At 38.8% G+C, this 13,066-nt stretch overlaps 1 protein-coding gene across 1 annotated transcript in view; it reads right to left on the minus strand.

The window, feature by feature from the left end:
* Positions 1–2,848: 2,848 nt before the first annotated feature.
* Positions 2,849–13,066, minus strand: part of Paxbp1 (PAX3 and PAX7 binding protein 1) — a 33,726-nt gene continuing 23,508 nt past the window's right edge. The window contains exons 13-18 of the mRNA XM_004654442.2: positions 12,779–12,900; positions 11,456–11,532; positions 10,443–10,509; positions 6,647–6,793; positions 4,976–5,130; positions 2,849–4,004 (exon numbers count right to left, since the gene is read on the minus strand). Of these exons, the coding sequence (XP_004654499.1) occupies positions 3,887–4,004; positions 4,976–5,130; positions 6,647–6,793; positions 10,443–10,509; positions 11,456–11,532; positions 12,779–12,900 (686 nt within the window). The 3' untranslated portion in view covers positions 2,849–3,886. The remainder of the gene's footprint in view (positions 4,005–4,975; positions 5,131–6,646; positions 6,794–10,442; positions 10,510–11,455; positions 11,533–12,778; positions 12,901–13,066) is intronic.

Raw genomic sequence — 13,066 nt, forward strand, 5'->3', positions numbered from 1 at the left:
GATTGTGGCTTTACATTTTCATTTCAGTAGAGTACATTTCAATCAGAGGCTGTCCTTGACAAGTGGGGGGTGGGCAGGGCGTGGTGGCGCATGCCATTAATCCCAGGATTCAGGAGGCCAAGGTAGGCGACTCACTGTGAGTTCCAGGCCAGCCTGAGAGCCAGACCCTACATCGAAAACCTAAACAAACAAAACCAGAAAAAGCCGGGGGCAGGAGGGAGCGGAAAATGGAAGCTTTCTTAAATTCCTCTTTATCGCAGATCTGCACCAGCTTTTTAAGGAAAGGCTTCAGGAAAGCCCAGAGTTGCTTTGCTTGGGCCGGACCTTTAAATGACACCAAGTGCAGTCGCGATCTAAAGCCAAATGGGTTTACCCTACAACCCATTCTTTTCACCTCACACTTCTGAGGATGTGGTGGGACTCTCTTTCTTGGGGTGGGAATTAAGGGCACTAGGCATGTTTTATGCTCCTTTTGATTTTGAGCTTAGGAGGTGGAGGTCAAAATAGGCTTGCAATTGCATTTGTAAAAAATTTTTATTAACTTGAGAGAGAGGGAGATACAGAAATAGGCAGATAGAGAGAGAATGGGCATGCCAAAGCCTCTAGCCACTGCAAACTCCATATGCGTGGGCCCCCTTGTGCATCTGGCTTATATGGGTCCTGGGGAGCCAAACCTGGGTCCTTTGGCTTTGCAGGCAAATGCCTTAACCACTAAGCCCTTTCTTCAGCCTGGCAATTGCAATTTTTATCTTCAAACTAAACTGGAAGGTAGCAGGACTCATTTCTAGAGATGCTAGAAAGTCACAGCTTTTCCAATTCTTTCCAAAATAGCCATGAAATAAACACATGCTCAGGGTTTGAAAAACAACTACCAGTGGGCTTTTAAAACATCATTTTTTGTCCCTGTTTATTGTTTTAAAGCACTTGAAAAACAGCTGTCCAAATTCGCTCTGAACTTGAATGTCTTTGGGGTAGGGTGTCTTAAAATATTTAAAATTGGGCTGGAGAGATGGCTTAGTGGTTTAGGGGCTTGCTTTCAAAGCTAAAGACCCTGGTTTGATTCCCTAGTACCCACATACAGCCAGATGCAGAGTGGTGCATTCATCTGTAGTTTGTTTGCAGTGGCAGGAGGCCATGGTCTGTTTGCAAATAAATTTTTTAAATATTTAAAATTATATAGACTTCCTGGTGAGATTCCAAGGCGAAATCAATACACTTTTGACTTGAAATACAGCAAAAGAAATGTGTATACCTACCTCCTTCCCAAATATACCTATCTTAATACTTAAAGCCTGCAAATGGTAATTTAGGTAGAAAAAAGTTATTAAATATGATTAATTGTTCCAGACTATCCAGGTAGGGCCAGCAAGAAATCACCAGTATCCTTACTAAATAAAGGGGGGGGGGCAGGGAATTAGAAACACGCCCAGAGAAGGAAATGTGAAGGAAGCAGCCAGCAGATTGGCATCTAGAGCCCATGCACAGCAGGGCAGCACAGTCCTGCTGCCACCTGATTCCTGTGTTCTTGCCTCCACGATTCTTGTTCTAAATCACCCAACCAGTTTGTGGCAACGTGTTAAGAGCAAATGAGAATTCCCTTCCCAAGAAATGCTCTTAAAACCAGGAATGGTGGCACATGCCTATAATCCCAGCACTGGGGAGATCCCTTCATGTCCCTCTTTGGCTTTGCAGGCAAATGCCTTAACCACAAAATTATGTTGTAAATTTGAGACTAGTCTGGGATCCATGAGAAATTTTGCCTAAATTAAAAAAAAGGAAGAAAGGTTCTTTAGCTGGGATTTTGGGAATGAACATTTTCTGGTTGAGATATGAAAACTTGTTTATATGCACAACTCTATGTTAACTTCACCTTGCATGAAGTCCTCAGTGTTTGTGGTAGTTTTAATGTATGTCCTCCTAACCTCAGGTGTATTTTTTTTTTTAACTTTTTCATTTATTTGAGAGAGGGAAAGAGGCAGAGAAAGAGAGAATGAGTGTGCCACAGGGGCTTCCAGCCACTGCAAACTCCAGATGCATGTGCCACCTTGGGCATCTGGCTTACATGAGTCCTGGGGAATCGAACCAAGGTCCTTTGGCTTTGCAGGCAAGTGCCTCAATTGCTAAGCCACCTCTATAGCCCCTCAGGTGTAAAGGATAAATTTCCTGCTCAAGTCTCCAGCAGCCTGCTGCAGTGGGTGTGTCACTGGTAAGGGGGGCAGATCTGAATTCCAGCCCAAAGGCATGGAGGGGCAATCTGGGCTCTGGGGACCTGCTTGCTGCTTTTTGGTGTTTGCTGACTAGCAGTGGTTTCTCTCTGCTGGGATCTATGAGTGGGTGGAAGAATTGATGGAACCTCCCCCAGATCTGGAAGCTTGAAATAAATCCCTTCCTCCTATTAAACTGTGCTTGGTTGGATGTTCATCCTAGCAATATGGAACTGTCGATGATAGTGTCCAAAACTAAAATCCAATCAGCTTGATGGACTTCATAGGACACAAAGTTCCAGAGGTTGAGAGTTCTTAAAAGCAGATGCAATGTGAGCAATTTATCCACAGGTTTGGAAACACATCATTTAGGGTACAAATACCTGTGCGCGTTTCATTCCACTGAATTGAGAATGCACCTTCTGACTTTGACTCTACTCAAGAGGCCACTAAACTAAACAACATGATTCATTCACAATCAGGATGTGGAGAGAAGCAGTGTTCCTACCAGAGACCAAACTGACTCAGCAAGCGAAGCACATGACATAGCCTCCAACAAGGAACAAGTGAAACTATGAACTTACTACAGCAATCATTCAAAATGGCTCTAAAACTAGTCTTCAGTAAAATACAACAAAAGCAAGTATTGAAAAATTAATTTAATGCTTGGCTAAAGCTTAATTACAGATATAATCAAACAATAGTCCTTAATTTCCAAAAAATTCCTCTTTTGAAAATCACAGAATCAGAAAACAAACTTTAAAACAAGTTCTCTGAATATGTACAATATGGTATAAACATTATAGAAGACCATGGATCTTAAATTGGCTGGGTGTGGCTAATCAGCAAGGAGTACTCTTTATTGCATACATAACTCACATATATGGGATTTTAAATATAATGACAGACAATCAAAATTCGTATATACGTAAGCTAGGCAGGAAGTAGAACAATGAATGAGGAAGGACAGCCTAAACCATGCAGTTATGATTGTGGGCTTATTTTCAAAAGTTAAACTCCTAATGTTCCATCTGAAACTGTATTGCATATTTTATTTACTTAGAGTTCACATAAACCCATATTTGCCTGCAATGCTGATTGACGAAGAAAGTTCAAAATTCATTTAATGACAAAGTCCATAACTCAACTCTCACTTTAAGGCAGCACAGCCAGTGACAGCAATGCTAACCAATAGGGAATGAACATTTATTTAGTCACTTACCAGCCCTTTTTGGTTTGCAACAGTTTAGTAATTCCCCTAAGACAATTTGCTACTGTGTAATTTTTCTGCTGTTAAAAGGTTTCCTCTGTAAAAAAACACCACAAATTTCCAGTGTGAAAGTCCATGGAGGTATAAATATATACATATGCATAATTACACAATTTACACTGCACACATCATTTATAGAGGACAGTTAAATGAGAGGGTTAATTTAATGACCATATAAAATACTTCTGTAAACAAGTATGACAGGCAGTAAGGAAAACATTCATAGACTTCTAGAAATAATCTGAATTCCTTTCATTCTAAAGAAACTGCATTTAAGAACACAGTATTTAATATAATATTTTTTGTATTAAAACAAGAAATACTATTTTACAGTTTAAGAAACTTTACATATATACAAAATTTATACATAAGGAATGGTATTAAAGCAAATAGACTTCTCAGTTACATAGTTCTATTTTCCTTCAATCAAAGACTTAAATTCTTTCACATTGTGGTCACTTGCAACAGTCATAGCATGATCCAAAGCTCGAACACTGGCAAGAAGTTTTACTATGTGTTTTATATTTTCCCTGAAAGAAAAAAATGTGAGAACATCTCATTAATATATTTGAGAAAATGTCTATTCTTGACTTCATGAACATCTGAGCTATCCAACAATTTTTCCAAGCTATATCATGTTTAAAACAATCTGATATCTATCCATATGAAATGACACAAAGGCTTAAACTGACTGGTTCAGAGAAAGGGAACTCATTTCTCAAACAGAAAACAATTTCATTTAGACCCATGATTTCCATCGGTATCTAGAAAGAAAAGAAAGGAATCTGTTCCCAAACTCCTTCAGAGCTGTCAGGCTTTGCAAGCAAGTGTCTTTAACCTGAGCCATCTCTCCAGCCACCTTTCTATGTAACCTTCTATTTTGAAACATGTTAAGTTATTCAAGTTGGCCTTGAACACATTGGTAGCCCAGGTAGGCCTTGAACTTGTGATTCTCTTGCCTGTGCCTCCTAAATAGCTGCAATTACAGACCTGTGCCAACAGGACTGGCTCATTTCTAACAATTCTTGACAAAAATTAGACATAATCTATTTCCAAAATAATCATAAGATGACTTTTAGCCAATGAAATAAATAGCAAACAACTCAACATCAAACACAGAGGTTCTAAAATCAATACAATTTCAATATACTCTGAATTTAAGTATCATCCTTTTCAGAGTTTACATCTATGTAATTAATCTCTAAAGAACCAAGGCTCATTCTATCCTAAAACACTGCAAATCTACTCAATTCTTCAGAGGGGGCACAGAAAAAGTTTATTTACTATCTAGAGGCTGGCCCTTACCTTGTCTTTTCCTAATAACCTTGAGAAATTTAACTTTAAAAAAAAGACAAAAACTACACAAATAAAAAATTAAGATTACTTTTGTTAGGTTCATAACATGAAGCAAATATACAATGTCTATTTAAACAATAAATTATACTGTCTGGAAATTAAAGGAACTCTAGCTAACAATTTCATTAATTACAAAGAAAATTACCTTGCATTTCGTTTTTCCACATCAGAACACCCAATGCTATTCCTGTAAATTGTATCTGCTAAATGTACAAGATATCGACAAAAATTTTCTAGCTGAGAAATAGTTCTTTCTCCTTTTAAATTCATAAACCACTGTTTTGGAAAACAATTGATTACCTATGTAAAAGAAAGATATAAAATAAGTAAACAGAATAAGTGAACATGTCTAAAAGCTGAGTCTATAACAGGTATCTATCTCTGCAGTCCCACTATATATGATTTTTTTTTTTACTCCAATAAATAAATCAGGTACTAAAAGGAAAAGATAATTTGCTAAATGTTTAAATAAAATAGGGACATAAAATCAATAACCAATTGCTTCATTCTCTGCCATGTCCTTTAACCAATTAAGTTTTCCTTGTAACAGCAATGTGTATTTAGGGAAATGTAGTCCCTGCCTCTTATAAACACTTTATCAAGTGGCATCCAAGCTGGTAATAGAAGCCAAGTTGGCTTATAGTGGGGTTAAGAAAGCATCCATACAAGAGGTGGAGGCCAGGATAAGGGGACTGTGGCAGCCTAGCATTCAATACCAAGACTTAAGAAGGGTGAGGCTAGTTCCTGCATAGGAGAAGACAGTCTGGTATACGTGGTCAGAATCAAACAGATAAAAAAGCTCACCATTACAAGAACCCTCAGGTCACTGGAGCAATGACTTATTCCAGAGCTGGGACAGTGCAGGAGTAAAATGGGCCATACAAAATAAGCCAAAACCTCTCATGTGAAAGAAAACAAAGCACTCAACATAATGAGGGATTCCTATCACTGCCTGAGTCAACTTTAGGGATTTCCACTTGGGAAATACATAAGTTATACCAAAGATGCAGAACTTGTATTTAACCAAAATACTGTGAACAAACTTCAAAAGCGTCAAGGTTATTTATAAAGGCTAATAAACAAGACTGAAGACCTCTCCTTGGTAAAAGAAGTCTAAACAGACTTGTTAATTAAATACATGCACTACCCGAATATTTCTTCTGGCAGTGAAAGGTGATTTGGCATAGTAGACAAAATGTGCATTAAAAGGGTTAAGGATTAGATAACAGTAATATGCCAAAGTTAATAGTTACATTGTATTACAAAGAGTGACATATCTGTAGAAAATAAACAAATGTATTTCAGATGGCAGGGCATCATGTCAGATCTATGCTGATCATATCAGATTTATTCTGATGTGGGTATAGGAGGAAAAACTTTATATTGCTACTTACAAATTTTTATTAAGTTTATGAATGTTTCAAAAATGGTTTTTAAATTATCAAACAGCATTTCTTTAATGAGGGCTGAAGTCAAGTCTTCTCCACTGCTCAAAATAATGTTCATTCAACCATGAAAACATTACTTACAAACTGAAATTTCTACTAATAGCTACAAAGGTATTGAGAAAAACAGAAACACACAGCTAACATCATACACATTCATGTGCCATACTTCTTGGCTGTTTGGCTGGGATCACGTGTATTCTTTCATGTAAAAAATGGGGTTTGGAATTACCTGTGTAGGTAAACTGTCAACCCTAAAGCAAGTCCAATTATCAAAAAGTTCTACAAAATCCTCATATTCTTCAAATAAAAAACTTGATTCATTTTAAGTAATGTGCTTTGAAAACTCCAGCATGTGTTATTCGACTCACATTTTGGGCTTTTTTGATGCTGTCATCTCCATATTCTGAATTCTGGAAGGCCATTAGAATATATCTATTTAATAAACCATCTATAGACAACTCCTGAAGAGTCTTATTTGAAAAAATGCCATACCACTGAAGAAAGTTTCCCAATAGCTAGAAAAAAGAAAAAAAAAATATTGAGAAGCAAAGTAGCCAAATATGGTACAAAGTCATAGCAGTAGAATAAAGTGGCCAAAGTATTAATAAACACTCTTAAGCATCCAAATACTCCTGAGGATGGCAGAATATTAAGTTTTAACAGTTAATCAGCTAAAAAGTGAATGGCCAAAACAAATAAATAAACAAACAAAATAAATAAAATGTGAATAGCCACATGTTGCTAGCAGCTACCATATAGAACATTTTCCATTGCTGCAGAAGGTTCTATTGGACAATGCTGATTCTTTTGCTCAAAATTAGTTCCCAGCTAGTCCTATGACCGCCGTTACAAAGAGGGAGATTCTTTAGCAGACAGTAACATAAACAAAATGGCTAACGGATTTCGCAAGCCGGGCCTGAGGTATTACCCCTAAGACACTCACACTACTCAAGCTCATATACGTAAACGCAAAGTAACAAATGGAAGCTCACTCCATCCCGCTGTCACAGTTTCTAGTTTCCTAGTTATTTCTCAACTTAGTGAGGCACTAACTGCTCAGGTTAGAAGCATGTGGGTTATTCTTGGCTTTGCTATGAAGTCTACCTCCACCCACCCTGTTGGTTTCTCTAACTCTACTACCGCCAAAGCTAAGCCACTATCGCCCTTCTGCATCTTGCACCATGGGCATGCATGCTGGAGCACCACGCAGGCTGGCTACACGAGAGAAAATGATTTGAGTGTCTCAAGTCAACTTTCCTAAGGACAGTACATACCTAGTACCATTCCAGATGAACAGGAAAGAAATTTTATTACACAATGGAGGCCATTCCCATCTGTATCACTATGAACAGAATGACTCTGCTGGTCAGTCTGTGCCTCCTTGTTCTATCCAAGGAATGAAAATAGTAGTGTCTACCTCACAGACACGATTCAATATAAAGAGTGGCAAGCTGGAGAGATGGCTTAGCAGTTAAGGTGCTTGCCTGCAAAGTCTAAGGACCCACCTTCGACTGCCCAGGTCCCATATAGGCCAGATGCACACGGTGACACAAGCACACAAAGTCGTACATGCACACAAGACGGGTGCACACATCTAGAGTTCAATTACTGTGGCTGGAGATTCTGACATGCCAATTCTCTCTCATAAAAACAAAATAGTGGTATATCCAACAAGAGTTCCCATTTTTATTAGTATTATCCTTAGCTACTTTAAACTTAGCCAGGCATGGTGGTGCACACCTTTAACCCCAGCATTCGGGAGGCAGAGGTAGGAGGATGACCGTGAATTCGAGGCCACCCTGAGACTCCAATAGTGAATTCCAGGTTACCCTGGACCAGAGTGAGACCCTACCTCGAAAAACCAAAAACACAAACAAACAAACAAAAAAACTTATTAGTTCCACAAAGCACATAAAGTAATCATAAAAATGGCAATATAGCCTGGCGTGGTGGTGCACACCTTTAATCCCAGCACTTGGTAGGCACAGATAGGAGGGTTGCCATGAGTTCAAGGCCACCTTGAGACTACACAGTGAATTCCAGGTCAGCCAGGGCTAGAGTGAGACCCTACCTCAAAAAGACATAAAATAAAATTAAAAATAAATAAATAAGTAAATGGCAATAGGCTGGGCACGGTGGTGCATGTCTTTAATCCCAGCACTTGGGAGGCACAGGTAAGTGGATTGCCATGAGTTCAAGGCCACTGAGGTCAGCCTGGGCCAGAATGAGACCCCACCTTGACAAAACAAAACAACAAAAAAGGCAGTATGTATGTAGCCCATCCTTGCTTTTTAAAACCCTTCCATGGGGCTGGAGTGATGGCTTAGTGGTTAAGCACTTGCCTATGAAGCCTAAGAACCCTGGTTCGGGGCTCAATTCCCTAGCACCTACGTAAGCCAGATGCACAAGGTGGTGCACGCATCTGGACTTTGTATGCAGTGGCCCTGGTGCACCCCCCCCTTCCTGCTTCTTTCTCTGTCTGTCGATCTCAAATAAATAAATAAAATAAAATAAATCTTAAAAAAAAACCCTTCCATGACTAATATTTATGACTCTTGAATAGAGTAAACTGATTTTCAACAAAGGTGCAAAAGCAACTTAATGAAGGATAGTTTTTGCAACAAATGGTGTTGGAATAAAGGAATCTTAACCCAAGCCTCACATTTATAATAAAAATTAACTCAAAATAGATTATAGAACTAATAAAACCTACAAGTATGAGCTTCAAGAAAGAACAAGAAACCTTTGTGGCCTTTTGGTATGGAGCGATTACTAAGTATGACATTTGAAGCCTCCTCTTCATAAACAGAAGGTGGCGGCAAACTGGACTTTACCCAGATTAAGAAAATCTACCTTTCTGTTGGTTAGGAAAGGAATAAAGTACAGCTATGGCTTGGGCTAGTCTCGTAGTAGAGTGCTTGATTAGCGTGCAGGAGGTCCTGGAGACAAGCCCCAGAACCACAAACTACATCCACACAACAAGAGGAACAAAGAAACTCAACTCTCCTATATTCATCCCCTTATAATGGATGACTCAGTAATAAAAAGCAGCAAACAGGGCTGGACAGACCGCTCAGTGGTTAAAGGCTCTTGCTTGCATAGCCTGCTGCCCTCAGTACGATTCTCCAGTACACACACAAAGCCAAATGCATAAAGTGGCATATGTATCTGGAGTTCACTTGTAGTGGCAGGAGGTCCTGGTGTACCTATCCTCATTCTCTCTCCCTGTCCCTTGCCAATAAATCATAAAAAAAATGAAAAAAGCAACAAGTTATAGCATATATAAATCTCAAAGACATTTAACAGAAAAACCAGAAATAAAAAGTTTCCAATTATATACTTTCATTGCTAAGTCACTCTTGCAAAGAAAGCCTTCAAACAAACAGGTTGGGAGGTGGCAGAAGTGAGCTACAGAATAAAGGTGAATCTGGGTGTGGGAACACTGGAAGTGCAACCCATCCATTTCTGTAGTGATAACACAGCCATATTCACTCATCAGAACTCCTAGAACTATGCATTCAAAAGAGTAGATGTATGTAATTTTTTCTGAGAGAAAAACAAGAGACAAAATCCAGTGGCTTCCTAGCTTGAGATAAAGGCAAACCTTTCACATGACTTAAGAGCACCTATATCCCCTGGACTCTTGACTGCTTCCTTACAGTCACACAAGTCCTTTCTTCACCTCAAGCAAAGTTCTATCTAAGTCCCCTTGTGTTACAACCTAAATATCATCTCCCCGGGGAGGAAGAGGACTTCCTACAACTGGCTAGAGTTACCTATCTTGTTGACCATCTCAGCTCCCATGACTACCATTTTCCTTTTACGGCTCATCACACCTCGTTAGGTGAGTGCTGTCAACTGTGCTGCACCACGAATGAGTCAATGCTCTATCTCTGAAACAGGAGAACCTGGTATTCTCACTGTTGACTACATAAGCTGTGACTTAGCTACTTAGGCAGCTTATTAGATAGTTTGGGCCTTACTTTGAAATACAGAATTCATTTTACTCTATGTGAATAAACTTCTGGAATAAAATTAGTTTGTAAGATGAAAATTTTTGTGATATAAATGGATAGAAGCCTACAGAGCTAAAAAATAAAATTAAATTAAAAATAAAACTTCCCAAAACATAAAGTCAAATTCAATTTGAAATCTTTTACATACCTTGACAGAAGACCAAAACTGTCGTTGAAAAAACAAGTAAGGCCCAGAATTTTTATTTTCTAAGACACTGAGTAAAAAAAAAAGAGAAATAAGTCATGATATTTTACATGTAAGTGCCATATAAATTCTATTAAGAAAAATCTCGACAAGGTTTGATAAGCAGCCAACAAAAGAATTTAGGTGTAGATCTGGGGTTGTAGCTAGCTCGGTGGTAGCATGCTGGTCTACCAGGCATGAGGCTCTGGATTGAATCCTCAGAAACAACACACGCAGGCATGTGCACACACAGAACTAAGTAACGACGTAAGTCATTATACTCTGGAAAACAATGCTGATGGAAAGCCTGGCATATCAACACTCAGGAGGCTGTAGCAGGAGGACAAAACATTTCAGGTCAGCCTGGGATGCGTACTAATCAGATCTTATCTCCAATAAAACAGCAGCAAAAATAAATAAAACACAACTGGGGAGTTGGAAAGATGATTCAGTGGATTAAAATGCTTGCTGTGCAAGCATGAGATCCCAAGTTCAATATCCAGCAACCATATCAAAAGCTAGGCATGCCTATAATCCCAGTGGATGGGTGGTGGAGGGGAGCAGACAGCAAAATCACTGGAGCACACTTGTCAAGCAGTCTGAAGGAGGAAAAAAAAGTGTAGCTCCCAATTCAGCAAGAGATTCCATTTCAAGTAAGAACAATAGATCACCCAATGTTCTCCTGAGGCCTCTACATGCCTGCACGTTGCTACATACACCTACAAATGTACATATACCATATATAACACACATACACACATCAAAACAGAGAAGTGAATAACTGAAATTTATTCTGACATACTGAGGGGGAATAAAGAGCCATGAACTGCTGTGTTCCGCTGAAAAGAACAATCTCGCAAGTCTCTCAGGGGTGATGGTTTACCTATTCAGGTAAAGTTACCTTTATTTTTCTAGGATTTTAAGACTTTGAAAGTGAATGGAGAATATTATGTTTAATGTTTTTATGTGTTACTTACTTTTTGGGATACAGAGGCATGAATACGTCATCATCTAAAGTTCTTCTCATTCTCAATAAAAGTGCTTTTAGGTATGCCTAGAATTTAAAGTACAGCACACTCAGTAACATTAAATAATTCTAATACTTTACCACTCTCTTCGGTAAAACCTCAACAGTGACTCAGCAATGAATCCATTTAGAAATTTCTCAACCCTAAGACTACTACAAAAAGATGTAAGATTGGGCTAGAGGGATGGCTTAGTGGTTAAGGCGTTTGCCTGCAAAGCCAAACAACCCAGGTTCAATTCCCCAGGACCCACGTAAGCCAGATGCACAAGGGGGCACATGCATCTGGAGTTTGTTTGCAGTGGCTGAAGGCCCTGGTGCACCCATTCTCTCTCTCCCTCTTTCTCTGTCAAATGAATAAATAAAAATATTTTTAAATTTTATTTTAAAAAGATGTAAGATGGAGCCAGGTGTGGTGGGGCACACCTCTAATCCCAGCACTCAAGAGGCAGAGGAAGGAGGGATCACCTACATAGTGAATTCCAGGTCAGCCTGGGCTAGAGTGACACCCTACCTCAAAAAAAGACGTTAAAATGGAACATATAATTTATTTCTCAAAATGAGATCAGTGAAAGACGAACAAAGACCAAGAATGGCTTTCCTGTATTTAGCCCAAGTGAGTATCCATTGAGGGCCAATGTCACCTTTGAGTAGAAGTCTGCTCTAATAGAGGACCTAATTGCTTTTAAATGTGCTGGTCAAGTTTAGATCATCAATAAGCAACATTTTGGTAGTTTTATATTTTTCATTCTCCCTCACCACAGAGTTGTTACAGAGACATCTGACTAGTGGAACTGGAAGTTGGGGTGTGATAAAAGACAACAGAGGGCTGGAGAGATGGCTTAGCGGTTAAGCGCTTGCCTGTGAAGCCTAAGGACCCCGGTTCGAGGCTCAGTTCCCCAGGTCCCACGTTAGCCAGATGCACAAGGGGGTGCATGCGTCTGGAGTTCGTTTGCAGAAGCTGGAGGCCCTGGCGCACCCATTCTCTCTCTCTCCCTCTATCTGTCTTTCTCTCTGTGTCTGATGCTCTCAAATAAATAAATAAATAAATAAAAATTTAAAAATATATATATATATTAAAAAAAAAAAAAGAGAGGAGCTATCTGGACTAATATCACCTTTCATCCACACTGATTTTTAAAACTGAAAATCAGTAGCTTCAACTCTTCTGAGTTCAGGCTTAAAGCCCAGATCACCCACATGGGAGAACCTGGTTTACAGTAAACCCTTCACTGTTTCACACTCTTGCTCATTTTCAAAATAGGAATCAAATTACCTGTGTATTTTTATTCTCTGCATTCACCACTGAAGGATATCCATTTATTAATTTTAGTGTAATCCCAACCATTCTTGAAGTCTGTGTTGTTGAAAAAGGGTCCCACATATTTTCAGCTATCACTATTAAGGAGAAATAGATGTTAATATACAGAAACTACGGCTTACTTAAATTTGATAATATCAATGGTCTTGTTAATTATAAATAACAACCTTGTTTCATTTTTTTCACTGTATCTAACACAAGCTTTAGTTTTGTTTTGTTATTTTGAGACAGCATTTTAGTAAA

Source organism: Jaculus jaculus, chromosome 5, assembly GCF_020740685.1.
Source record: "Jaculus jaculus isolate mJacJac1 chromosome 5, mJacJac1.mat.Y.cur, whole genome shotgun sequence".
Taxonomy (NCBI): domain Eukaryota; kingdom Metazoa; phylum Chordata; class Mammalia; order Rodentia; family Dipodidae; genus Jaculus; species Jaculus jaculus.